This window comes from Talaromyces rugulosus, chromosome IV, assembly GCF_013368755.1.
Source record: "Talaromyces rugulosus chromosome IV, complete sequence".
Lineage (NCBI taxonomy): Eukaryota > Fungi > Ascomycota > Eurotiomycetes > Eurotiales > Trichocomaceae > Talaromyces > Talaromyces rugulosus.
The window spans coordinates 4,148,328-4,175,365 of NC_049564.1; the positions used below are offsets into that span (position 1 = coordinate 4,148,328).

At 47.0% G+C, this 27,038-nt stretch overlaps 12 protein-coding genes across 12 annotated transcripts; 5 read left to right on the plus strand and 7 right to left on the minus strand.

The window, feature by feature from the left end:
- Positions 1-298: 298 nt before the first annotated feature.
- On the plus strand, positions 299-1,771 carry TRUGW13939_08140 (uncharacterized protein; the record flags this gene model as incomplete). Its single annotated transcript, XM_035491276.1, has 1 exon — positions 299-1,771. The coding sequence occupies one exon, from the start codon at positions 299-301 to the stop codon at positions 1,769-1,771; it is 1,473 nt and encodes a 490-aa protein (XP_035347169.1).
- Positions 1,772-2,100: 329 nt separating this feature from the next.
- Positions 2,101-2,967, minus strand: TRUGW13939_08141 (uncharacterized protein; the record flags this gene model as incomplete). Its single annotated transcript, XM_035491277.1, has 2 exons — positions 2,101-2,602; positions 2,681-2,967. The coding sequence occupies 2 exons, from the start codon at positions 2,965-2,967 to the stop codon at positions 2,101-2,103; spliced, it is 789 nt and encodes a 262-aa protein (XP_035347170.1).
- An 835-nt stretch (positions 2,968-3,802) lies between these two features.
- On the minus strand, positions 3,803-5,226 carry TRUGW13939_08142 (uncharacterized protein; the record flags this gene model as incomplete). Its single annotated transcript, XM_035491278.1, has 3 exons — positions 3,803-3,854; positions 3,929-4,256; positions 4,335-5,226. 3 exons carry the CDS (start codon positions 5,224-5,226, stop codon positions 3,803-3,805), a joined length of 1,272 nt encoding a protein of 423 aa, XP_035347171.1.
- Positions 5,227-6,274: 1,048 nt separating this feature from the next.
- On the plus strand, positions 6,275-7,783 carry TRUGW13939_08143 (uncharacterized protein; the record flags this gene model as incomplete). The annotated part of the gene is made up of 2 exons (XM_035491279.1): positions 6,275-6,455; positions 6,519-7,783. 2 exons carry the CDS (start codon positions 6,275-6,277, stop codon positions 7,781-7,783), a joined length of 1,446 nt encoding a protein of 481 aa, XP_035347172.1.
- A 400-nt stretch (positions 7,784-8,183) lies between these two features.
- Positions 8,184-9,274, minus strand: TRUGW13939_08144 (uncharacterized protein; the record flags this gene model as incomplete). The annotated part of the gene is made up of 2 exons (XM_035491280.1): positions 8,184-8,681; positions 8,747-9,274. 2 exons carry the CDS (start codon positions 9,272-9,274, stop codon positions 8,184-8,186), a joined length of 1,026 nt encoding a protein of 341 aa, XP_035347173.1.
- Positions 9,275-9,980: 706 nt separating this feature from the next.
- On the minus strand, positions 9,981-10,913 carry TRUGW13939_08145 (uncharacterized protein; the record flags this gene model as incomplete). The annotated part of the gene is made up of 2 exons (XM_035491281.1): positions 9,981-10,639; positions 10,694-10,913. 2 exons carry the CDS (start codon positions 10,911-10,913, stop codon positions 9,981-9,983), a joined length of 879 nt encoding a protein of 292 aa, XP_035347174.1.
- Positions 10,914-11,302: 389 nt separating this feature from the next.
- On the minus strand, positions 11,303-13,908 carry TRUGW13939_08146 (uncharacterized protein; the record flags this gene model as incomplete). The annotated part of the gene is made up of 7 exons (XM_035491282.1): positions 11,303-12,361; positions 12,441-12,639; positions 12,715-12,839; positions 12,890-12,943; positions 13,013-13,644; positions 13,700-13,748; positions 13,810-13,908. 7 exons carry the CDS (start codon positions 13,906-13,908, stop codon positions 11,303-11,305), a joined length of 2,217 nt encoding a protein of 738 aa, XP_035347175.1.
- A 1,716-nt stretch (positions 13,909-15,624) lies between these two features.
- TRUGW13939_08147 (uncharacterized protein) lies at positions 15,625-17,118 on the plus strand (the record flags this gene model as incomplete). The annotated part of the gene is made up of 5 exons (XM_035491283.1): positions 15,625-15,627; positions 15,828-16,263; positions 16,479-16,588; positions 16,653-16,968; positions 17,027-17,118. The coding sequence occupies 5 exons, from the start codon at positions 15,625-15,627 to the stop codon at positions 17,116-17,118; spliced, it is 957 nt and encodes a 318-aa protein (XP_035347176.1).
- Positions 17,119-18,195: 1,077 nt separating this feature from the next.
- Positions 18,196-18,943, minus strand: TRUGW13939_08148 (uncharacterized protein; the record flags this gene model as incomplete). Its single annotated transcript, XM_035491284.1, has 2 exons — positions 18,196-18,822; positions 18,890-18,943. 2 exons carry the CDS (start codon positions 18,941-18,943, stop codon positions 18,196-18,198), a joined length of 681 nt encoding a protein of 226 aa, XP_035347177.1.
- Positions 18,944-22,434: 3,491 nt separating this feature from the next.
- TRUGW13939_08149 (uncharacterized protein) lies at positions 22,435-22,987 on the plus strand (the record flags this gene model as incomplete). The annotated part of the gene is made up of 4 exons (XM_035491285.1): positions 22,435-22,443; positions 22,512-22,525; positions 22,615-22,640; positions 22,701-22,987. The coding sequence occupies 4 exons, from the start codon at positions 22,435-22,437 to the stop codon at positions 22,985-22,987; spliced, it is 336 nt and encodes a 111-aa protein (XP_035347178.1).
- Positions 22,988-23,335: 348 nt separating this feature from the next.
- TRUGW13939_08150 (uncharacterized protein) lies at positions 23,336-24,416 on the minus strand (the record flags this gene model as incomplete). Its single annotated transcript, XM_035491286.1, has 3 exons — positions 23,336-23,702; positions 23,770-24,189; positions 24,268-24,416. The coding sequence occupies 3 exons, from the start codon at positions 24,414-24,416 to the stop codon at positions 23,336-23,338; spliced, it is 936 nt and encodes a 311-aa protein (XP_035347179.1).
- A 1,336-nt stretch (positions 24,417-25,752) lies between these two features.
- TRUGW13939_08151 (uncharacterized protein) lies at positions 25,753-26,413 on the plus strand (the record flags this gene model as incomplete). Its single annotated transcript, XM_035491287.1, has 3 exons — positions 25,753-25,995; positions 26,056-26,141; positions 26,191-26,413. The coding sequence occupies 3 exons, from the start codon at positions 25,753-25,755 to the stop codon at positions 26,411-26,413; spliced, it is 552 nt and encodes a 183-aa protein (XP_035347180.1).
- Between the last annotated feature and the right edge of the window lie 625 nt (positions 26,414-27,038).

A 27,038-nucleotide genomic window follows, 5' to 3' on the forward strand; every position in this document is an offset into this window, starting at 1 on the left:
GCCCTCTGTCGCACTTTTCCAAAAACATTAATTAATTGCAATAATATTATCTACCATGTCGTGCAGACATACGTTGAAGTGCCGGAGACTCTCGGGTATTGCCGAGCCCATTCCTCAGGGGAGAAACCGAGGCGGCTGTCTTTTACTTTATTCTATTTCTTATCTAGTGCATCTTCAACGTTACGTTTCGGATCTTTGAAGCATAAAGGTAAACAAATCTTTTCCAGAAATGGAAGCTTCACGTTGGTAAGGTGTGATATTCAACGAGAATTATCAATATCTCAAATCTCAGCTCGACATGATGCTATCGACACTGCATTCTGGCAGGGTTCACCCGGACGAGTTGCGCACGTCTTTCGCGCTGGCCATGTCGCACATGTATAAAAACGAAGTGCCCCTATACGGCAATCTGGTGCACATTGTGCAGTCTGAAAACAACGAAATCCTTATGAGCAACAGTAATACTATGCCTCCTGATAGCCGCGAGCGCCTCACCCTCGAGCGCCACGGTGCGATCCGGCTGGGCAAGGCCGAGGAGCTGTACACAGTTCGACGCATCTTCGCCCTGCTGGGTATGCAGCCTGTTGGATACTACGATCTTTCGGTAGCAGGTCTGCCTGTGCATGCCACCTGCTTTCGCTCCATTGACACCAAATCGCTGGCCGTGAACCCGTTCCGCGTCTTCACCACACTGCTGCGGCCGGAGCTGATACGCTCCCCGGCAGCCCACGACCTGGCTCTCCAGCTTCTCCAGCGCCGGAATATCTTCAGCCAAGAGCTGCTGAGAATGCTGGACGTTGCAGAGGCCGTAGGTGGACAATTGAGGGTCGAACAGGCCGAGATCTTTATCTGTGAGGCTTTACGCACCTTCAGTTGGGCCCCACTGGCCGAGGCCTCCCAGACTGAGTACCAGTTGCTGCAGGCAGAGAATCCCATTCTGGCCGACATCGCCAGCTTCCGCACAGCTCACATCAATCACCTGACACCTCGCGCACTGGACATTGACGCAGCCAGGGCTGCCATGGCAGCCGAAGGTATGCCTGTGAAAGATCTAATCGAGGGCCCTCCTAGGCGGAAATGGCCTATCCTGTTGCGTCAGACGAGCTTTCTCGCCCTGGAAGAGAAGATACAGTTCAAATCAAGAGACACGCCACCACCTTTTGGTGAAGAGAATGCAAAGAAAAATGTCGGCAACCTAGTGGATGGCTCCCACAAGGCCCGTTTCGGCGAGATCGAGGAACGCGGGGCTGCCGTGACCCCTGCAGGGCGGGCTCTCTACGATAAATTGTTGGAGAGCAGTATGCACGAAGCGGGATGCCAGAGGACATCTCCCGAGGCTGTTGACGACACGTTTCGAGCGTACCCCGACACGTGGGATGAGCTACGTAAGCAAGAGCTCGTATATGTCAAGTATAGCTTTACCGGAAAATTGCCCTCGTCAGCGCTACTGGCCTCGGAGCTCGGTAAACCCGTCGTAAGTCCATCTATCATCGAGAGTCTAATTGAGGATGGCTATCTCGGGACTTCGCCCATCACATATGAGGATTTCCTACCTTTTTCAGCGGCGGGTATTTTCCAATCCAATTTAAGCCGAAACTCTAAACCGCTCCAAGTAGGTGAGTCGCAACAGGCTGCTCGGCAGGCTGACATGGTGGGCTTGGAACATGCCTTGGGGTGCTCTGTTATAGACCCGGATGTTCTGTATGCTCGAGCGCAGGAAGAGAGCTTGGAATCGAGTTTGTTGAATTTGAAATCTCTCCTCATTAGATAGTAAACCTAAGGGAAAATAAACATAATGAGGTGGTTACGGGCTGCGCAATGTGGCAACGTTACAGCATCAAGCTTTTGATCTGCTTCCCTCAAGTATCCTGCTAGAAGGCGTTCATAAGTGACTTATAATGGGCTATGTTCAGCCTGTAGTCATCAGACAATGTCTTGTACATAAATGAAGACTAGTAGAATTGTAAGCTTGTCAACAACTGCAGGTCGTATACCCTAGCAGCTTTTCTTTCTGCGAATATTGCATAAACATATTTCCTAGGACTTTTATTATACAAATGAAAATGCCATCCAGTCCAATAACTACAGTAGATACTGTCACTACATGATATTTCTTTCAACCATAGGACCCGTTCGCTGGCTGTCCAGGTCTTTCCAGTGGGCCTGGCGTCTCCTGACAACCCCCGAGTAAAACCAGCTCGCCATGGTGAAAACGTCATACACGGGCAGGTTGACTGCTTCTTGTACCGACTGGCCAAAGGGAGGCATCTGGGTGCACTCAAGCACAATGGCTCCGACGTCAGGGTGGTCCGCAACAAGGCTTTTTGCAGCATCGACTAATTCAGTCTCAATGGCATCGAAGCTGTACGGGCTCTGCATGCGTACCAGCCGCTGCAAGTGCCCTCCGTCAGGTGCACCGCGGATGTAGCAGCGCGCAGCATTTTGCTCAGGAATTCCGAGGCGCTCAAAGTGGAGTGGTCCGAGTTCAGCAGCATTATAGGTGATGATGCCGATCTTCTCATCCGGCGCAAGCCAGGCGAGGATGGAAGGGATTTGAAGCAGAGAGGAGGTGGCAACAGGGATGGGCAGTCTCGCCGCAAGCCTGTTTTACGGGGTTAGTTAACCTCAAAAGTTTCGCTTCTCAGGTGTTTGGAGAAGCTGGCAGCAAAAGTACACCTACAATGGTTGGACCATGGCGAGAAAGCCACAGCTGGTGATGATACCGCAAGCGCCTCTGTCGGCTAGTCTCTTGCCAGCAGCGACAAAACTCTCAATGAACTCGTCATTATAGTCGTCCTTGGACACAAGCGCGCCTTCCTTGGAGCCATTGGCGAGCTCTCGAATGATAGGGAAATTCCATGTGAGTTCACTGAAGGCATCACCAGCGGGTCGGTAGAAGAAACACTCTACGGCGATAAAGCCGATAGGGGGAAGGCCATCCCGATCCTCAGCTCTGTAGTCGGTCATTTTGTAGCTTGACAAAAGATAATATGGTGATCCCTGTTTAATTCCTGTGTTCACTGGGTTTATAATGTTGTATTTCCATTTATACGTTCTATTACCTTCATTTTTCTCTGTATCTTATCTCGGCCCCGGCTCCGAGCTCGGGAAATGCCGAGTTCTTTTGATAAGTAGCTTCTAGATTTTTTAGATTACTAGCCCGTTTTCTAAAAGAATGGGGTGTCGACCGAGCATTATTATAAACATTAAGAATATGTCGAATTGGTAGTCACTCTTTATCCAATTCTTCCGGCGGCAATAAACCAATATCAGTGTAATTCTGAGATGTTTGCAATCAGCACCGCAGCATTGGCCAATTATTTCGTGATATTTACGACACACATTTGAACTCATGCCATACATAGATCTGCTAATAGCCATAGGCGGGTAAAAGAACGTTTCAGAGGTTGTACATGCATCGCCACTTCTTCGACCACGGAAATTCCTTGTTTAATCACACCGCCATTGTAGAACAATTAATATTATAAAAGCCTGTACTTGATCTTGCTCGTAGATTTTCTATCATCTGTACGTAAACGAAATGTGTCTAAAGAATTAGCTTCATGTACGTTTCAATTTGGATTCAAAGTTTCTTTATATCGCGTAATCATGACCAGCCGAAATAGACATCACGCTTATAAAAGCATAATGACAATAGAGATGCCTCCACGACCAATTGCATAACCTTGGCTCTGCCTGAAAACTTCAACTATCCTAACCTTGAACCTGATGTATTTAATTGAATATATCCTGATTCTTCATTCTCGAATAGAACAACATAAAACCTGTCTGATCCACGCCCTTAGTCTTTCACAGCAACAGCCTTTCCAGTTGTAGCTTCGCTCTCGTGGTCACTACGTCGACTCAATACATGATCAGCCATCATATACCTAATTGCTCGGTTTGAGGATGGGAAAGAACGCCTTACCTTGTCTCCAAAGACTCGATGACTACTACTGCCTTGGTCCGCTTGTATTGATTCCACCAAGGACCCTCAAATAAATCATCCAGCTTTTCCAGATCCACACCAGCTGTCTCAGGAACGACCAAGAACGCGTAGATAAGGGCCAAGAAGCACCAGCCGGCAAAGAAGAGGAATCCTCCCCAGTTATCGGTCTTGGCAAGCAAAGATGGGACACCCTTGTTGACGCCGAAGAAAAACAGCCAGTGAAAGGTCTGAGTCAGGGCGGCACCGAATGAGCGGATCTGGTTTGGCCATAACTCTGAGACAAACACATAGGGCAATACTAAAAGGCCTGCGTTGGTTTTCAAGTTAGCCTTTATTTCTCGACTTGGGGAACGATTTCGACCAAAATGAAGACAATAGCACATACCTACGGCATAGCCGAAGCCATGAATAAAGATGGCGGCGATAGCAGCTTGACCCGCAGCGTTAGAAACAGGACCTGCTTGGTGGTACTTGATAAATACGCCAATGTAAATATCCGAAAACATCTGTATAGTAATGCCAATAAACAGACTGTTTCGACGGCCAAGTGCGTCGACAAAGAAAAAGCTGGCGATTATAGTGTAGAAGAATTTTCCTACACCATACATTGCAGCGACAAATAGACTGTAAGAGGAACCGCCTGTGACACCGACCATATTAAGTACTGGCACCAGATAAGTCGTTATGCTGTTTGCTCCGGATAGCTGGGCCAAGGCGTAAGAAATCAAGGCCTGTTGAGTACGTCGGAGGTTCGCTGGGACCAGAAACGTTTCCTTTAGAATAGCTCTTAAGCCCCGAAGGGAATACGACGTTCCATTCCCATAAGCGCTGCGCTCCTTGGCGAGGGACTTTTTGATATCCTGCAGCTCAGATTGCACGCGTGGATGATCAAGGGGCAAGCCTCGGATTTTCACGAGGGCCTCGGTAGCTTCTTCGTCGCGACCTGCCAGGAAGAGCCAACGGGGGCTCTCAGTGACGAAGAAACTGGCGACGATTACGAACGCCATGATAATGCACGGCACAAAAAAGGGAATCTGCCACTGCAGCGAACTGGCAGCCATGTGGACAAAACAGCCATAGACTGTGAATGCGGCTAAGAAAAGTGAAAGTAGGAGGACGACGGTGAACCAGGTAGTGAGCAGGCCACGGATCTCAGTCGGAGCGATTTCCACGAGCGATACAGGCCCGATTACCGTAAGGGGTCCAATGCCGAATCCAGCCACAATGCGTCCGGCGTATATGGTGGCGAGGTTTCCCTGAGAGCCGACGGCAATCATCTGGCCGAGGATCCAGATACAAGTATACAGGCGAAAAGACCATAGACGGCCCACACGGTCGTTGATGAAGAATGACAGAGCCGCCCCGACACCACATCCTATGTACACCAGGGATACAAAGTTGGAAACCTGGGCTGGATTGGACGCGGAAGTGATGCCGAATTCTGCTGAGAAGCCAGGCAGAGAGGGTATAGTAGCGCTTGAGCCTTGGTCCCAACCTGAGAGGCGGTTAGTTGATGTTCATCTTGACAAAATGACTAAACGAGTAAGGGGGATAAACTTACAAAGAGGTATTCCAGCAAGCGCATAGAGTGCCGACGACGTCAAGAGCGTGCGATTGACGATCAATGACCTTGGAGAAGTCTTGATGTTTTTAATGTACTTTGCGAGGGTTGAGTCTTTAAAAACCATCTTTGCTGATGTCTGTGATTTTGACTCCTATATTTTTTGTTGCTTCCCCTCAGTGAGAAGGTCTCGGGCCAGATAGTCAAGACTGCGGTTGAGGTCTTATGGAAACCCTGCGTTGGCTCGTCTGTTTATCTTGGTCCCTCATCATGGCAATATACGCCATGCTAAGAAGTAAGAAGTCTAGAGCAGCGATAAGCTCTTTCCTCTAACACAGAATGAGCGGCGCTGATTGAATATGAGCTGGGGAAGTATCCGGGCTGGATTTGAAAGTTAGAACTCGGTAGAAGCCGATGGGTCTCAACCACCTTAATTTCAAACTGCGAACTCCATGACTAGTAAACTTTGCTAGTAGTATGTAGCATGATGGACGCTACGTGAGAGGGGGACGCAATACCTAGGAACTATGTGGGGGGTGGCTTATCTTCTTAACCCACCTCATACTAGAGTCAGCACTATAAATGCTGTTATCGTTATCGCCATCCAATTATGGTCGGGAGAATCCGACTTTCGTTGGTGTTCACCCCTGCAACCCCAGATCAGATAGGGTGGTACATTCGCATTGCCACTCGCCCATGGTAGGCGCATTGAGCACATATCAAGATCTGCTTGCCGGCAGCATCACGGTGTTGTATAACCAAAAATGCCGCACCGAATTCCGACCAAGAATGAGCCGATTATCATCGTGGGTGCCGGAGCCTTTGGCCTAAGTACTGCTCTGCACCTTGCCCGTCGCGGCTATACCGACGTGACAGTATTTGATAAACAACCGTATGACAAGTCACTTTACTCATACTTCAACGGCTGTGATGCAGCGTCTGCAGGTAACCAAAAAAAGCCGGGTGGTGACTTCTAGTGAAGACAAGCTGACGCAAGAGACTCTCCAGATGTCAACAAGATCATAAGAGCAGGCTATGGCAAGGATGTTATTTACCAGGCCCTAACTCTTGAGGCTTTGGCAGGCTGGGATCAGTGGAATGCCGAGCTAGAGAGCGGCCAGACGGTGCCTACAGGAATGACTACCGCAGATCGTGTCTGGATCAACAACGGACATTTATCCATGACCGATGGTGCGGTGTTACCTCCTTTTGAGCAGGCCAGCCTCGAGTCCATGCCCAAGAACACTCAGCTCGTCGCCACAAACCCACATGATGTACAACTTGCAAAGTCGCTAGGTGTGAACCTCGAACCATTCAAGAGACAAAACCCTAGCCGGCCAAATGTGGCCATCTATGATCGTACGGGTGGTCTGACATATGCCGACAAAGCGTGTCGATTCGCGCTGCACAAGGCCCGCAGCTACGACGCAAAGTTCGTCCTCGACCCTGTAGCAGGCGAGCTCAAGGAACTACTACGCGGCTCCAATGGGGAAGTAACCGGCATTCGCACGGCGGACGGGAAATCTCATCAGGCTGTTATGGTCATACTGGCGTGTGGCGGTTGGACGCCGTCGATACTGCCGGCCCTGGACGGGTTGAACGAGGCTACAGCTGGCTCGGTGGCGCTGCTCAAGATCCCTTGGGAGTCGCCTCTCTTTGACCGGTTCGCACCCGAAAACTTCCCCAGCTGGATGCACAAGATGCGTGACGGCCACGCCGGGGGTCTATACGGCTTCCCTCGGACGGATGACGGCTGGTTGAAAATTGGCTACCGAGGCACCAAGTACACAAACCCGCAGGTGCAGAGCGATGGGCGCGAGCGCAGCGTGCCCATCACTCGGTGGTCCAAGGGGCAAACGATAAAGGGAATCCCAAAGCAAGCGTTGAGCGTGATTCAGACGTTCCTCGACGAGTATCTTCCGGAACTCGGAGAGGCGGGCATAAAAATATCCATGACCCGCATTTGCTGGTATAATGACAGCTTTGACAACCACCTCACAATTGACAGAGTTCCCGGCATGGCTGGAATGATGGTGGCCACCAGCGGGAGTGGCCACGCCTTCAAGTACTTTCCCAGTCTCGGGAACTGGATCGTTGACGTTATGGAAGGAGTTGGAATCGACAGACCAGCCATTCAGGCTTGGAGATGGAGGTCACTCGGGGGCCAGCAGACTCCTATCAATGAGATCATGCAGGGTTCGAAGGGACCCAGGGCTTTGAGTAATACAGCATTGATTACGGACTCTCGCCTTGATTCGAGTGCTAAATTATGAGCTCGGCGTGTCTGACTTCCAAGCACGCAGAACCAATTGGTCACCCTACATGTAGTTACGATGAAGCACATTTCATGGAGATTTTGACAATTTGACTGCTACAATGGTTGCAGAGAGATAATATAAATAGGATTTGGCAACACATAATTATATCACCTTGGTTGTGTACAGTTCATACAAATCCCAATCTAATGAGTAAATACTCAATTTTCCTTTTGTACTGTCCATACACGTGTATAATCTGGAGAGTTTGTTATGTTTTTCTCTGTTTCTACCTAAGAGAATCAAATTGTTGATGTTGTTTAGCACATTTCTTAAGAAAATAGTTGTATTGTCTATTCCGTTCCACCCAATGCAATAAAAATGAACATTCATTCCGCTCCTATGGCGCTTCATAACCCTAACCCTTGATTTCCCGGACGGGCGAGTTTGGCTTGCCCTTGGTGAAGAGCGCGCGGATGTTTTCAAAGCACTCCCGCTCAGCCTTCTTGAAGGCGACGTCCGTCAGGCCGCCCAGGTGAGGCTGGACAATGACCTTGTCGCTCTGCAAAAAGTACTGGTCAGGCTTGGGCTCGTTGACAAACACGTCGAGCCCTGCGCGAGCCACTTTGCCGCTCTCAAGCGCGGCGATGAAGCTGGGCTCGTGGATGACAGCACCGCGAGCCGTGTTGATTAGAAACACGCCGTCCTTCATGGCAGCAAACTCGGCTGCTCCGATCAGGTTCTCTGTCTCGGCGTTTAGTGGGCAGTTGAGCGACACTACGTCGGCAGCACCGAGAAGTTCGTGCAGCGTCGCACAGTATGTTGCATTGTACTTGGTCTCCTCATCAGCGGGCAGCTGCCGGCGGTTGTAGTACTTGATCTTCATGTTGAAGGCTAGAGCCTTTTTGGCCATGTACTAAATGTCTTTGAGTCAATACAAGTGCCAATAAATTTATTATTTTTTTTTTTTTGGAGTAGTACCTTTCCAATAGCTCCCATTCCTACGATGCCCAGCGTCAAACCCTCGGGATCGCGGCCAGGCACCAAGCCGGCCCCTGCTCTCCAGACACCGCTGCGCGCACTCTTCTCGGCATTGGTGGTGTTTCTGAGAGTGGCCAGGGTCAGAAATATGGCCATGTCGGCGGTAGCCTCTGCAACAGCGTTGACGGTGTTGCAAAACCAGATACCTTTCGAGGCCATCCAGTCAACATCGAACTCGTTGAAGCCGGCACTGGCCGACGTGATGATTTTGCAGTCAGGGACCAGGTCCTTGAGTAGGGCTTCATCGAAAGGCTCGTATGGCGGGGTGCCCATACGGATGATAAAAGCGTCAATTGGGCCGTTGTTTTTGATGTCCTCGGGGATCATCTGCTGCGTTTCAGCGCGGTTGGTGGCGGGCAGAACAGAGTATTGGAATTCGGTCTGGAAGTCCTCAAGGTAGTCCTGCCCTACGAACTTGGGCTCGCCTAGACAGACGACCCGCGGCTTGGAAGTTGGTACGATGGCCATGATATGATTATAATAGCCTTTGCTAAAGTGGCGGAATGAGGTAGCTGTGACTGGTCTAGATACGCTAGTGATATCAAGGAAAAGGAAGTAGTGCAAAGAAGAAAAAACTAGTAGATCAAACTTGGAGCAAGTGATATTTACGCTCCCGATATTTCACGACTTAAAAGGTATCCTGACATCGACGAAGGTAATTCCTAGTTACAAGTGGGACGCCACTAAAAAAATTAAACTTCCACTACATCCCTTGCACGGCTTCCCCCGAGATGCGGAAGATCCACAACGATAGTAAAGGCACGTTGGATTTCTTCCGCCTTTCAACTTATTATTTAATTTAAAATAAATTATTTGTTGGAGCATTTTTACTAATAGACTTGTGTCTTTATCATTCCTCTTGAAGTGCGTTTTCGTGTTTGTAACACTTCTCTCTGCATGCACGTTACTAGACATATGTTCGTTCGGCTTCTTCCGTACATTGCTGTAGCAGGTCTTGGTGGGTGCATACTAATGTCGGCAAGCTGATATCCTTCTCTGCTCCATGAGAAATAGTAAAGGATTTTTATTTGTTGAGGGGAATCCCAGTATTATTAAAAGGACATTCATGTTTGCACACTGGGTCTCAGCGACAAAGAATAGTAACATAGTTATATATAGAGCCTTCAAATTACGAGACTTATTATACGATATTTATTTAATATTTACATTGCGTCTATAAAAGAAAATCGCCCCCTGTTTCCTTTAAGATGCACTGATACTCGGGCGCAAATTGCATATACATGACCTCTGGTGTGCCGGTACCCTTCTTCGTATATTCGGCTTCCTCGCGGGAAACGAAGACTTTAGACAGGCCTGAAACAGCGCCTCCGATACTGGACGAAGCCGTCGCCGACTCGACCAATAACTGGGTGTGACAGGCGCGCTCGAGGGCGATGAAGAAGCCGGCAGCCTCGGCAATGGTGCCGCCACAGGTGAGAATGCCATGGTTCTGCAGGATGAGGTTCTTTTTCTGCGGGCCTAGGGCGTGGGCGATATTGACGCCCTCCTCGGGGGCTAGCACGACACCGCCAAAGGCTGTGTAGATGGCGAGGTCTTCGTAGAACATGCAGCTATCCTGGTTTAGCATGTCGATACCACGCCCAAACGTGCTCCAGGCTCTGCCATAAGGACTGTGCATGTGGCACGCCGCGTGCAGGTCCGGGCGTGCCTCGTGGATTGCTCGGTGGATGATGAAGCCTGCGCGGTTTACCATGGCGTCGGCTCCTCCGATGCGATTCCCTTCACGGTCGATGTGTACCATGTCCGAAATGGTAAGCACGCCAAAATGGACGCCGTACGGGTTGATCCAGAAGGTCTCGGGCTGGACAGGATCTGAGAAAATGTCAGTGTCTCGTAATATGTTATTGCTTTGCGTCCTTTTCTCACCTCGTAAGCTTATATGTCCGCTACCACCATCCGCGAATCCCAGCTTAGCAAAGACGCGAAACGCGCCAGCCATCTGCTCCAACTGCCATTTTCTCTGCTCTAGCGGGGTTTCCGGCCAAGGAATGCGATGGATGGGTCTTTCCGGCGTCCTTATGGGCTTGGGAGCTTGTGTCGCTTGGGCATCATTTGGAGGAGATGTCAACGTTGCTGTTTGTGACATTTTTAGGAGATCTGAACTGTGCGGTGTATAGTTTAGAGGTAGCTGTTATGAATTGTGACCAGCCTTGCCCGGAATACCATGAGGAGGACATTGGAATAAACAACAATAAACAATGCCCTTGGAGACCTTGCCCCCCTCATCCCACGAAACCAAAAATGGCACCATGCCGGATCAAGCCGAGTCACAGGACAGGAGATTCTCTATGGAAACTTCCGTGGTTCGTATGAGTGCGCTGTTCCCCACGTTCTTGGCCTGTCAATCTGTCACCGGTATGTCCCGAAGCCGTAATACCAGGGGAGCGGGAACCAGAGACTACAGACAAAAAAAAGTACAAAGTTTATTGCTCTTCCCCGCATACATCCTTTGCTTACTCACTCATATTGCTAGCTTCAGTTTAGCGAATTAACGTTCGTCTCCGCTTCGAAATCCTTAATGCCCTGAAGTAGCTCCTGAGCCAACCAATGCAAATCTCCTGGCGCAGTGACATCGTCCAACGCCATGATCCAGTCCTGTAAAGCCATGTCGGATCCTCCAACCTGTTCTGGGTCTGCTCTATCCCCATTAGCAGCTGTAGATGTGTCGTACGTATATCCAGAAGTATTCTCGCCGCCGCCACCGCCGCCGCCCATAAGAGTTGTCAGCGCCGTCAGCTCCAAGCTCTCGCCACGGCTCTCTGCTGCATCCCCGCCGTTGCCACAGATCATGGCAATCGTGCTCTCCGAAAGCAGCTCGAAGATGTCACGGTACGAGATCGCCTCGTTCCAGCGCTCGGCGATAATGATGAGGACTGTTGTGCATGCCATGCACGTGTTGATGACCGTGTTCAGCCGCGTGCGTCTTCGAACATGAGGGGACTTCCACAGGCAGTAGAGATACGTCAGGCCGCCCAGGAACAGGATGTGCAGGCTACCCCAGGTAAACTGGATCTGTGACTGCTGCGACTGATACAGCCGCCGGTACTGGAGGCACATTTGCCGCGCATGCGCTGAGCAGGTCTCAAAGGCGCGGTCACGGATGTCCTCCTGCTCACTATCTTCCTGCGTTAGTGAAACCGGCACCTGGGCGGCGGGTTTTGAGCTGTCGATGATGTAGTGCCGATACAGAAGTAAAATAGAATAGTTGTAAGCCAACTGAAACCAGTCGTTTGAGGCAAACACCGACAGTGGTCGAGCGTGAAGATTCTCCAGTTTATCCGGAGATGTAGCGCGCCAGTCTTCTAGTTCCTGGCGTAGAGCCTCAACCGAAATTATATTCGGATTCCTGCCGCTATCACTACCATGATGAGAGTTGACAGAATATAGATTGTCGCTGAACTTGGACCATAATTGCCGAAGTTTGATGGAATGGAGAGCCCCCGTTAGCTGGGTTGGCGGGTCGGAAGGGTTCTGCCTCGGCGGGCAGAGCAAGCCATCTGGTGTAATATATTCGTCGTCGATATCTAGGGGTAACTACTTCTTTTTAGTATAAAAAAAAATGGACAAATGGAAGGCTGTTCGGAAATGAAAAATGAAAGGAGCGCTGCAGTACCTCAACGTCAATGGCATTGTCCGATATGCTTGCTGGACGGCCAAGAATAAAGGATGCCACACGATCAATATCATATGCGACCCAGAAACAACGCTTGGAAATCTCCTTAGTAAGGGAATCGACCGAGTTGCGATACCTCTCAGTGCTACGGTGGTAGCCTAACTCGATACAATGCCGCATAGCCATTCCTGATATTTTCCTAGAAATACACATATAAGCTTGTAAAGAAAGAACGTGCTTGCTGCAAAAACGACATATGGAATATATTTCTTACCATAGACTGGCCCCAACCGGTGATCGAACAGAATATACAGCACAACAAAGCATTGCTTGTATGGATAGTAGGTTATCCATGTCGAGGAGGGGTGCTATTTGATCAAGGGCCATGGCGTAATATCCCTTTTTTGTTAACCATACCGTTCTGACAGAAACGGAAGAACCAAACTCACTTCTGCTGCGTCAAACTCGCTATGCCCAAGCGCCAGAGAGCCGATTGCGTAGACCTGAAGACAATATTAACACGCCACTCTATCGTTGGATACAATGTGAAACAAAGAAAGATTAGGCCGCACCATAAGCACGAAAAAGAGAGATGATCCCGGGGCAGCACCGAGGTCATTGCGCAGGCTAGCTTCTAAACACTGCTGCTCCATGAGCCGAAAGGTCGGTTGATGCAGGAAGGGATACTGCGGGTGGATGTTGCTGAAGTAGGCCTTGGAGAGCTTGGCCATGATGCCAGGGCCGGGGAACTCCTGGTAGCGACCCGTGGCATGGCTCGTGTTGCTATAATGCGAGCTTGCTGTGCCACCAGCGCCTCCGCGACGAGGCAAGCGCAGAGTGCTACTAACGATGCGCGAGAAGTGGACAGCCGACGAAGGCCCAAAGTACTGTGGCTCGCGCCCGGCGGCGCCGAGACAGAGAAGAGCGACCTCGTTGCTGAGAAGGTCACTTTCGTCAGCATCGTCACTGTCATTGACAGGCTGCTGTGTAGAAGCGCCAGGAGCAACATTCGCAGCACCAGCAGAGTCCGGTACGGCACCGTCGGCCTTTTGCGGCTGCTGAAAGAGACCTGCAAAGTGATCAATCGCCACCTCTGGCCGTGATTCTTGCAGAAGGCCCTCCAAGAAGGCCACGCGCGCTTCGAGAGATCGCACATAGTCACGCGGGCGGTGCAAACCCGTGGCCGGGTCTTCGACCAAGCAGTCTAGAAGGGTATGAGCCACCAGGAGGGGATGAGAGAGAAATAAAGAGACAAATACCTCGGTCACTTCTGGTGCAATTACTGCATTTGGGGCTTTGCCCATCGCACTGTATGCACAAGAATCGTTAGCCCAGCTATCTCCACCTCATCCCCCGTTAGCTAGCGTACCTTCAACTTGCGCTGCTTGCAGTTTGTACAAGCTAGCATCGTGCGCTCGCCGACTTTTGCCCGCTTTGCGGGGTGCGAGGCCCGGCGCGCTGTGCTCATGTTGAAAGGGCGTCAACCGGTGTCAGGATACAGTTTGAAGTGGTGTGTGTTGGTGAGGGAGCGAGATTGATAAGCTTTATGTAGAGCCTGTGGGTCAGCAGACTCTAGATTAAAAAGGGCCCACTCTTGTTACTATACGTTTACTTTTATATTTTATCTTTAAAAAGTAATTTAATTTACTCCTTATTTCGTATAAAAAAATCTATTTTTTATTTAACAGTTACTATATTAATTCTTTAATCCTATACCTTATACTTAATATCTTTTAACTATTGATTTTTGAATGCTGTGTGCACTGTAGTAAGGTGCAACGATCGTTGAGACAATAAGTTAAATCGGATTGTATATGTAGTAGCACTTGGCCTTTATTATCCACACTCACCACTACATGTAACGGCCATGCGTGCTTCTGCAGCATCAATTGATATATGAACTTTGAGTGAAATACGACCCAAGATTAGCAACTTTTTTATTGTCCAATAGCAAATTCTATTAGCAGATGAAGCACGATCAATTTAAGAGAAAGGTACGAAATACGAAATGTCCTATGACGAAGCCTCAATGTTCACTGATTGAATTATGAGCTTCGACTAAGCGCCATCTCGAATACTTGATTTTTAGCGTGCTTGACACGTACACACCGATTCCTCAGCACGTTCATGGTTAGTAACATTCATATGTCATTCTCTAAAAAAGAGGATGATATTTTAAAATGGCTGAAGAAGATACAGGAATTAACAACTACAAAGTAAGAAAAGAGCTTCAAACGAATAATATGAGAGATATCAAACAGTAGTCTCCCGTAAGCTTAGGCAATAGCAAAAGTCAATTCCGTAGTGCCTGGAGACCCGAGATCACAGCGAAAGGAAATCCCCTATTTCTTACGACTATCACTCTGATGTGGTGTTAGTAGTTGCACTAGAAGCTGGCCTAAGGGGGAAACTTACCAGAGCCTGCTCGTCTGCCTTATGAGTGACATGCTTCTTGCTTAGATGATTTCCATTCTCATCTTCATATACGATTCCGGCATGCTCATATTGGTCACTTGGGCTGTCGTGGAAAGGGTCTCTGCATGAAATCAGAAATGAATGGTACAAACTGGTATCAGCCAAACTTACTCAATAACGGCATCTACTGCCACTTTCCCTGTTTTTGCCTGGACTTGTGCCATATGCCGAGCACCCTCATCATCGACTCTATCACACCGACTGTTAAGGACAAGTACTCTTCATTGGTAGTTACCCGACGCCATGCTCCACCAACAGCGGTCGTACGATAGAAGAGATTTCGGCCACAAGGGAGTTTGCGAAGGAAAACTTTGGATCCAGACATTTTCGAGTGAAAGGTTGAAACAAGGATATGGACGTCTAAATAAATGGGAAATAGTAGAAGCAGGAGTAAAAGTATAAAGCTGGCTCTGTGACCTGTTTTATCTATACGAACTCCTGGGGATTTCATGGGGTTTATATGTTGATCCAGAGACAATATACTATCTCATTTCTAATGCTCGCTAAGCGCTGCCTTCAAATGCACATTTAATAAATGCGAAGGTTACGAAACTATTGGATAGCAGAGCTTGAATCACATTAACATTTAAGCACGAGCTGTAGCAAGGGGCTGTATGGCCGTTCTTAGCGCTGACTATTAGCATAGCGGCTTAATTATGATTCCATGGACGAAAAGAAAACCATATATCGCTATTTTTATCGCTCGAGAATGGTAAGAGACTAGTGGCCCGTGCGAAAGCGTGGGGCTATTAATAATTTAATATCCACCTAGACTGCGAAGCGTTTTGAGGACCACACGTGTCAAGATGAAAGCACTATTCCCACGTTCCACTTGCTTCTCCTTACCTCTTCACCTTATCGGACGCTGGTGCCCAGATTCTGCTTGAAATTTCCCTCTGCACCACTTTCTAGCATGGTATCCGCTGGTTAGATCTGCCACGGAGAACGGGGAACACGGTATCGGCTTGTCCGTCCTCTCGACCGCAAATACGCGGCAAAAGCCCCAATGTATGGCTTGCACTGGATGATTCCAAACCTAATGTCGAATATGTTGTCAAACGACCACCTGGAGACGATGATGACACGTCATCGTCTAATGCTCTCTCTGCCTTTAGGCACGAATTGGAGATGCAAAGGCTTTTTGCCAAAGATCCAATGATTCGAGCGCTCGTTGATTATATCCCCGACTCAGAGCCTAGTGGGCCGATGATGGTTCTTGAGGCATTCACAGACTCGCTCTGGGACGCTCGAAATGCGAGGCCGTTCACTACAAAGGAGATCAAATGGATCGTGAAGGGCATTCTTCTGGGTATCTTTACAGTGCATACGAAAGGCCTAGTTTATACTGGTAAGACCAAAGCAATAAAAGGTGCTGAAAGGAATAGTATTCAATACTAAGCATGGCATGTCTTAGATTTAAAGATGGAGAACGTTGCCCTAGGGGGGTTTGATCACTCCCAGCCGAATGAAAACGTTCGCGATCTCATTGTCAGACTTGCAGATTGCGGTTCTAGTAAGTAAGCTGCTATGTCGTTTTCTTATCAGAATTTCTAACCTCAACAGTCAGCAAACCATCTACCAGAGAAATCACGTCCCTTACATATCGGAGCCCCGAAGTCCATTTTGGGAAAGCATGGACCCAAAGTACAGATGTCTGGTCCTGGGGACTCATCGTTAGTAATTTTCTTCTGAGATAGATGCCTCGTATACGTACCCGCTAACTCTTATAACCTATAGTTGGCCCAACTGCTTCAGGCGCAAGTTGATTTCAAGTCACCGGGAATGTATGATTCAATATGCACTGGGACTCTTGCAGAAAAGGAAAAGGTCATCCGTGATCAACTAGCGATTGACTTTGACTTGGCATCTATACCATTGTATGCCGAGGATGAGCAATGCACCAAGATATTGCCTGCACCGCAACCAGAAGAAGCGTACATGTGGGCAAATAACATGATCAACAAAGGTGTTTCAGCTGAAGATATCCAGTTCTTAGTCGGAGTTTTAAATCCAGACCCAAATACTCGCCTCACGGTGCGTGAGATTCTCGAGAGTGGGTATTTAGAAGGCTAAGAGGTTCGATTCATACATTTTTAACGTCGTGACACTAGCCGTGACATATGCCGCGATCAGTGTCTATGAGCCTACACCACACGCCCCGTCATCAGTTCTAATATGCTATCTTCGGCTTTGGGATATCTGACAATGCCTATATTTTACTAGTTGGGCTCAAGATATGATGCTGGAACAAGTGATGAGATGTGAGACCATATGCACTCGATAATTTCAGCCTCATCACGGCAAGGAGGATGTGTGATGGCTCCACGCGATGAACCGAGTGCCAAGATGCACTGCCATCAATGAAAAGCCTATTATTATCCAAGCGTTTATGTGGCGGTCTTGTCAATATATGCCTGAAATATGTGCCTTGGAGCCTTGCACGTGGTCTCACTGATATATCAACACCGCTTGCACACTTTCGATCCTATTTCCCCTTCTTCATGCTTTGTATTCTAGTCAAGCTAAGCTAGGAATGTTGTTGAAAGTCCTCAAAGTAGCCTTTAAACCATGGAAAATGTATTTCAGATCCGAAATGAAGAGAAAATGGGGCCTACAGCTCATTGTGTTGGTACTAAAGAGTGTGATAGATTTCTAGGGGAGGGGCTGGGAAGCCATACTATTCATATTTCTTACAAAATACATGTGCTGATGGGGGTTATTAGATGTCACGGGTGGTTAAGTAGCAATTTGGGGAAGAGTCTATCCACAAGGCCCAATCATAGTTATATGGACTTCAGTAACCCCAATGGTTCGCCGGTTGTATAACGATCAACTAGCGGAGCTAACATTGAACATCTAGATCCGGTCAGTGTTGGCTGACTCTGATCTCGTTCAGCTAGGCCAGGAGCTTACGAAGGTGAACCAAGCCTTGTATCAAGCGTATACGTGGTAATTCTTTCGAGAGCGAGTTGAGTCATTTCATCGTCTTCTATCTTGTAGATTTAATAGAGCTCTATCAATCAAGGTTGAGGAATAAATCACTTTTCTCGATCCAAACATTAAAGGTGATAGAAAAGGAAATATATAGTGATCACAAACCCCAACCTCTTTTAGCGTAGCTTCATGTCTCTACATATGTATGTGATCCGTGACTATGGGTAATAGGAACTCCGAAATATTCTATTAGTGTCTATCTTCGCAAAAGAGCTGTTCGTCCTATATAGAAAAGAATTGTCGCCCAGTCGGTCATTTTCTGTGATAATTTCCTACCGGCTGGCGCCTATTCATACAAACATGTCCAATTATCTTCAAAAGCACACTTGTCCGATTCGGGACCATCCCCAAACATGCCAATGGGATTCAAGGTCTCATGCTGCTTAGCCCAATCATTAACCCGGTCGAAATTACGACACTCGTGTAAAACAGTGCCCCGTGCCATGATCTTGTTAACCTTGGAGCTGTATTGGTACACGTTGGGCGTGATGTCGGTATTGCACTGAGTGGACTGGCGCAACACATCGATCCAATTACCTACATGGTCGATGCTCATACCCTTTTCACCCCTCTTAAACAGAGCGTCCATTGGATTGTCAAAGAGGGTATATGGATTATAGGTGCTATTCCACTGCTCCTCTAGCAAGTACCATACTAAACGGCGAATGCTGTCCAGGCAGTGAAGGTCATGGAAGACGTTCAAGATGATGAGGTATCCACTGCCTTCGTACTCCGGCTCTGGTGCTGTCTTGTTGGGAAGTAACTTGTCCTCATCGGCTGATATATGCGAGTTCATGTGGCGGTAGAGATCCTTCCAGAGAGCATTGTTTTCTGACGTGGGCCGTCCTTGGTATGACGTTTTACCGTCCAGGACGGCACTGTCAAACTTGGTGAGTCTGGCCTCCAGCGAGCCCTGGGCCGGTGCTAACGATTTTATTAGATGGTATTTGACTCCTTGCGGGTGTGGGTAGATAACTTACAGTAAAGCCTTGGTTGTGGTTGGCATCTTTCATTCCGGTCTCTCCGAAGAGCATGCAATTCTGTGTACTTCAAATCTTGACCCCGCACTCCAGAATCTCGCCCCTCGGTTACGTTGCCTGTACAACTCCATTTGAGACGTGATCGTTGTAGTTCCGATTTTGCCGTACATTAAACAGCATACCACATCGTTTTTAGCATGTCAGACACGCACTATGCGCCGAGATATCAATGGTCGTACTACAAGAAGATGGCTCTAGCTTGACTATTATACGCCATTGAGATCCGATGAAATTGACTGCATAGATAGATAGCCCTAAGAAAAGCGGGTCCTTGAAATCCGCGAGATTGAGTTTGCTTGTCATTAGATCGCCCCATACATGTATACGACATCAGATGTAGTTTCATGCAGCCTAGGACTGCCCAACGGAGAACGGACTAGAATCAGACCCGGTGATTTGGATGCATTTTGGACATTTGAAGCAACAAGGAGCAATTAGCGGACCTTCTTCTGCTATAATAGAATAATGTTTTCAGTCATCTATAAACAAGAGACTAGGAATTCCATGTGTCTCATTACTACAACTACGGAAATCTCTCACAGGCAGTTCCATGTGAACCTAGAAGGGTCAAAACGTGGCGTTTGGGGGCGGAAGGTGTTGGCCTCTCTACCCCGGCCATGGTAGAGTTAGCTGGGTCTGATGAACCCGCCGGCTGTCGATGAGATGAGATTGTGCTTTTCCGCAGGAGAGCCAATTGGACCTGCAAATACAGGCCCACACGTCGAATAGTGCCATATCGCTGAAAACCTCCTGCGAAACGACCACGGTGCTCGGTGGAAGGAAAATACCGAGAACGGCTCTAAGTTGTGTGATAGAGTCGGTGGATACAACTGAGGAAAGCCACAGACCTGTACCATGTTTGCTTTGCGTTGGAAATCTGCAGCTACTCATAGGGGAGCGAGTCAAGAAATGCAAGAATTTGGGATATCTCCCCTGACAATATGTGGAACCTGCATGGACCAAGAAGGTTCTTATGAGCAGTAACACTGAAAGAATCTAGCATTGAACGGCCAATTATGCTATTTGCGCATCAGGTCATGTTCTGGGTTGCATTGTTCTCGTTCCACACATCAATGTCTTGGGGGAGCAAGAAAAGTCCTGCTTAGATATCTCCAAGGAGATCCCGGTCAGATGAGATGCTTGTTTATATCCTTCTACACTAACCCTAATTATAATAAAAAAGTACCCAAGATTTATGTCACCCATCTAGCCAAAGGCTCTTATCACGTTCCTATTGCCTCTTCTAGTACATACGACCATAGGGTGTGGAAAACAGGGCTTCCCGTCCGCTCAGCCGTACTTAAGCCACACGCCGGCTGGTTAGTAGTTGGGTGGGTGACCACCAGCGAATCCCAGCTGTTGTATGTATTTTTTATTTTTTATTTTTTGGCTTGAGAATTAAAAAAACTGAGTATTTCCTTGTTCTGGGATGCTTGTAGGTGTTTTTGCGTCTTGTTGGACCAAATGGTACATACACAAGGCAGTGATCACCAAAATTGCTTCTATACAGCTCAGCATCGCCTCTAGAAGTTAACCAACCTTTTATCTGACTATTCTCCATAGCCTCTCGCACACGTTATCGAGATCCTGGATGAATATGTTACTAATAATAGCTATCATTATTACTAATATAAGAGTATTCAAGTCATTTTCAAATCATAATATGCATGTAATATTCATATACAAACACTGAGCCTACTAAGTATTTCTTCCTTATCAATTGATGAGTCGTATTCTATGTCTCGTGGATAATGTGCCACTTCATCAGGGCAGCCAATTCAGTTTCCTCAGACGGAGCGGTTCGTTCAAACATTAACAGCCATCTGATACGTTATTAAATTCTGACATTTGGTAATCCCGTGTGGTTTTGGGGTATTGAACCACTTTACCAGGCTACCGATAGAGAGCAATGCCCTTGAGGTTTTCGACTTTGTGTATGGATCCCTGTCTTGTGGAACTCTCCCAGATATCTCTTCATGGCGATGCTATGTCCATGGTGATACATGCCGGGAAAGATATTTATGCGAATCTGCTTTTCTTATAAAATGTTCGCATAATTGCTAATCATCTACAGCCTCCAAACATTATAGAGTTGCTACTGCTGTTCTCAAATAGCTACTGGCCGCCGGGTAAACAGTATCTCCGCAACCCCGGATTTTTTTTAATATTTAAAGGAATAATTTTTCTGATTAGAGAATGTGTTCAAGTCTATTGGCATCTCCCAGGCTAATATTGAGAGATATGTTGGCAACGGCTAGTGATGGATGCGGCTTTAGGTGGAAGGGACAGCTAATGCAATATATACTCCATCGGTATAGATACTAGCCAACCAATGCTCGAGGAAAAGTTCCTTTTGTGGGAGAGTGAGATAGATTGCCTTATCGATCACATAAAGTTTTCAAGTTTACACAGTAAGTCTTTCCCCATAGACTAAAGTAGAAGCCAGCTTATCCACATAGAAGAAATGTTCGCCATTTGACGTTCAAGTTGCTTGTACTGGCTATACTTTGTCACTTGTATTAAATACATTAGAAATTTTAGTTTTCGGCAGATGTCAGGCAGCCATCAGAAAAACAAACCTTTTTATTCAAGTCCGTCTACGTGGTCTATAAGAAACGTTTCCCTGTGGTGGAACTGGTACCACGTTTGATAGGCTGGACAGCTGATTTGTACTAGGCACTTGGTGCTCAACTTGTAGTATTTATAGATTCCAATGTTTATTCACCGGCAGTTTTATGTGTTCTTCTCTGTCACAGAGAACAATTGTATTCGTTCGTTTGTCAGTGAAAGTATATCTAGATTCCTCGCCGGAACAAGCCCTTTCTTCTCTATATAAATATCGTTTGAGTATGGGTAACCCGATTATTCCAGGAGATGGTTGCTAGATTCTCGCTATCTCCTCATGCTCCAAGGACGCAGATAGAATTAGTTACTGATTAAAAACGTCATTAGGAGAATTTTAACGAGTAACTATGGAAACAGAGAGGTTGATAGAACCATGAAATGGTCATCAGGCGCTCCATAAATGCCTTTTTAAAGAGAGAGAGACACGATGCACTTGACAAGAAATTTCGAATTAATATAAACACCCTTGTTTGTACTTGACTTTTTCCATACAGGTTTTTAAATTGTCAGGAATAAAAGGATGTACTACTGTAGTACTTGATATAATGCATAATTGTACTCTCGTCTCGGGCCGAAAAAGGGACACATAATCCCCCCCTTTGCCGCTGGAAGGAAATTGCCTTGGTGCGACTCATTTCATTTTTCCTCACGATAATCGATTATCACATGTGATAGACAGCCTGTACAGTATATATCGCAAAAAAAAAAAAAAGACGCAATTGAAGATCACTAGTGGATGCTCGGACATATGTCGGCAAACTCTCGGAAGGCTAAATCAATTACCGGTATTTATCCAACGGAGCTCCTCCCTTTACCCTCACCAAATTCTATCAAACCTCGTCTTCTAGGACAGCATAATCATGAACACTGTGAGTTTGGCCTTTTCGTTCCTATACGTTCAAGGAAAATCAGAAAACTAATGACGTTTTATTTCTAGATACGATCCACCTGGTAAGGAACTATTGGCATACACTTACACCCAGCAAAGCTACTCAGAATAGCTCAGCGATGAGGCACAAAAGCGACTAATAAACAAACAGGCTAGGATGGGGCACCCTGTGTGTTGGTGAGAATATCACCTCTACGTGTGTTTTGTGGTAGCTGATATATATTTTTTTTTCTTTAGCTGGTGGGAGCGCATATGTTTTTGCTAAAAGATCCATCAATGCAGACCGAACTGCACGGGACGAAGAATCCGTGAGGCGTAAAACACAACTGGCTGCTATGGAATCTGAATACAAGAGGAAAGCTTCCTCGCCGCCTCCTCCGACATCCTCCTCTAGAGACGCAGACGCAAATTCTAGCTCTACAGACGCAAATGCTGCTGCTACACCTTCACCTTCATCGCAGCGATCGCCTAAAACGCGGCCAACAAATCCGGAAAATTCTACGTCAAATTCCACGGCTTCTTGACATGGTCATAGCAAGCCCTGTTATTGAATACGTCAACTACTATTATGTACCAATAATACGCTCTATAGACTTTAGATCAATACCATCATTACTCTACTATGTTCATGTATTTGTATCACTGAAATGACCAAGACATCTTCTATATATTACCCATTATTATGTTGCTCATTTAATATCTATACCAGTCTAGGAGTACATGTGAAAGAACCTTCTTTTCTAAATTCTGCGCTGGAAGGTATAATCGGAAAGAAATCTCTTATTGAGTTGATGAGGAGAAGTAACTATTCCTCTTTGGACGTCTCAGTCGCTCCAAAGAGCTATTATCTTGTTAGCTGGGACCATATAAATTCAATAAGAATTGCAGCTCACCCTTTTGATGTCGCTGTAGATGGCAAACTGGCCTGCAGTCATCCCGGACACCATGACCAACCGCGCTTGAATACCAGAATAGCTGCCACGAATGCCCAGATTCCGAGCAATGTTGTATAATCGACGGCAGATGCCTTCTCCAGGGCGGGCTGGTATTTTGTTTATTTGGCTCAACATGGTGTCGGCCGGTTGTGAAATAATAGCGGCCGCCATGCCAGCAACCAGGCCCGAGGCCATGTTTACCAAGGTGTGCATGGAATTCGACATCTTGGATGCATCGAGAGACTGATAGGCCAACTCAGTGGCCTTTTCGTACACGACAAATGTAGCCATGGTATATGGAACCCTGTGAAATCAGTGTTCAGCCCGAATCTCGCAGTTAAAAAAACAACCTCAGACCGAATATAACATACTGCTTCAGTAATATTGGCCCTAGACCAGAGTATAACCCACGCACTCCCTCCTGCATGGCCATTTTCTGGAAGCCACTTACGAGACCCCGTGCATACGTCGGCTCAGAAACAAGCCGGATACGGATAGCCTCAAACGGACAGAGTAATACATCCCCCAGAGCCTCGGCCGAGGCTGATGCAGCCAAGTATATAGCATTGCGGTTTCGAGATGCCGTCTCGTGTCCAACAAGATCAACAATGCGCCGCTTGAAGAACTCGTAACCCCCGAATTTGCAGGCACCTTGCAAGAAATATCCGGCAACGGTAGGGCCGAATCCGGTTGCTAGGGCCTTGGTTCCGTCACGGGCGACGACTTGTCGTACCCCTTGCCATATGCCGCGGTTATAAACAGAAGGTTCAAGTTGTATCCTTGTTTTGACTCTTCAGAACATCAGCATTCAACACAACATCAGTATTCAAGACTTCCAGCTATACAGGAAGTAAACCCAGTAAACTCACACATCGACTGGGGTGAGAACGGCGTGCGTCAGTGAGCAGCAAATGCCACCAGCAACGGCATATCTACTGTACAACGCAATGCCTGGGGATGCGCTATTCTGAGAATCATACAGCTTCTGTGCCGGGGAAGCGACTGGTAAATGCGACATTGCGATTTCATGTACCTTTCCATCTATGTAGGCTGCTCAGAAGTCCGCCATATCAATTAGCCAAGATGAATGCCGGAAATTTGACTTTATATCTTAGGGCATCGGGCCCTGACTTGGACATCCTTTGCAGCCCAGCCCTAAACGGGGATAATATTTCGTCGCCCATGATTCAAATAAATCTCTCAAGCTAAGATAATGATAGTTACAGGCAGTGATAAGCAAAAATAATTTTGTTTTCTGCCTAATATCCGACGCGTCCCGAGCCATAGCCGAGAAAAACCCGACGATGCTATATACCGGAAAGTTGTCCATCAACATCGCGGTTCTTGCCGAGCAATTGCTTTGTCCTCCGGTTTTAAACATCACTTTACAATTTGAGCGGTGAATCTTTGCATAACTGACTGTCGACTCTCCACATTCTCCACGACTTGTCCGAAGACAACCAACACAAAGATTGCATCGCCGATTTATTCTTGACAAACTTGCATATTGTCCTTTGCAGTAGGTATTCTGTTCGGCCTGATGCTGCGCGAGTCAACTGACAATAAACAGGCGTTCTCTCAAACTTCCCACCACCATGCTGTTCACTCGCGGAATCTCTCTTGTCAACTTCACAGTCGCTTCTTCGGCACTGGCATTCCAAGTTTTTGTTCTATATCCCTGGCACAACCAGCTGGACGACGAGTTTAAAGCCTTGAAAACAGAGCACCTGCGAGTTTTACGCCGCCTCGACCAAAGCAGTGCTCAGAAGCAGTGAAAAAAAAACAGCGCCCAGAAACAGTTGAACGACTATAGACTTTGCATAATAATACACTAAAGGGGTGTTTTGTCGGTTTTTTTATATCCTAGAGCTTTACATGTACGGTTTGGGGTGACGGTTGTTGAATGGTTTAGCTGAATCGCAATTATACCCTCTTCCGCTATTTTCAATTAACTGCACCGCATAAACATTTGAATTCACGAGTCTGGTCTCAGCTGTAACTGTAACATTGTACAGGACGTCAAAGTGCTATCTTTAGCACAGTTTAATATCGCATTTATGGTGGAACAATGTATACCCGGAGATTTATAGTTGTACTAGTATGAGCGATTATTATGCCGAGATATTGCCGAGATGCCAGGCATATGTAATTAATGCTTACTTCCTCTCCACGACCCCACCAGAAAACCTCTCCGAGTTTTCTCCGAGCAGCTATTTCTCCTTTCTAACCACATCCTGGCATTATGGCTTCACTACTGTGTTCTCTCTGCGATGCTCCTCCTGCGAGCTCAGGCTATAAACTGTCTGCGAGCGGATGTTCTAACGTGAGGAATCTGCCGTCCGAGCTTGTCCGCCATGGGCCAACGTCTATTTTCAGAATACAGTGTGGCGCCTGTACCCAGAAACTTGATTCCCAGTCTTGATCCATCAAAGCCACAGGTTCTGTGGCTTGGTTGTTGTGATAGTGGATATGACGAAACAACCACCCTGGATCTTTTCCCGGATGAGATGATTGTGGTTAGGAACATTGGAAACTTGGCCCTCGGCACTGACTTGACCTGGGCGAGTGCTGTCCAGCATGCAGTGGACAATCTCCAGGTACTTTTTCTCTTCTTGCCAAAGGAGAACGATACAGTAACTAACTTCAAGTGTTTATAGGTGGATCATATAATTGTCTGCGGACATTACGGATGTGGAATTATAAAGACCGACCCAGTTGTTGGTATACATTTCCCCTGGCAAAAGTAAGAACCACAGCTTCCACGTGCTTTTTTCGACACTAACCTTTTGAAGAGAGGTAGATAGCTTGCTATCCACACACCAAAAAGAACTTGAAAACCTCTCCGTCGACGACCGTAACCGCTACCTTGTGCAAGTGAACGTCGTGAAGCAAATGCAACTAGTGAGGGACCTTCTCGAAGTGATATATCCTGGAGAACACAGACGCATAGATATTCACGGTTTCTTGTATGACCGTGTGCGGGATCGAGCAGATAGGATACTGTTGAACCGGTGACGCATTTTATTCTCGTGCATATTGACAGGTCTCAATATTCACAGTTATAGAATGTCTGCGGTCTCAAGTACATATTCTAAGAATCTTAGAATGCAATTACCAGTATGCTTTAGATATCCTCACTTATGCAGATACAGTAAAAATGTATGACTTTCTAAATCAGAACTTCATAAATTGTTACTATTACTTCTCAGTAGTTTCAAAACTGCTTGTGTTGGAGGCATTTTTCAACGCACTGTCCCACCCTGTCTGCAAGACTCGATATCCTTACCCTTTTAGTTGCACAATGTCGATTGCTTTTCTCATAAAAACTTGCCCCGGACTTCACGGGCATACTTTGGCGAATTCTCCTAAAACTGGATAGCCAGGTATTTTGTGGATAATTGGTCACATGTTAAATAATAATAATATATCTATAAAAAGTAATTTTATATTACTGGTGAGTATATATTGCAGAGAATACATATGTAGAATAGATAAAAAAGAAAAGGGGGGAAAGAAAGAAAGGTAAATATTAGATAGTGGTTGAAACAGTAAAAGTCTAATCTTTACATTTAAAGAGTGAGCAGAACACTGTGTGGTAAGATGGCGTATGTGCCTTGTTCGCGGGAAGACTACGGATGTG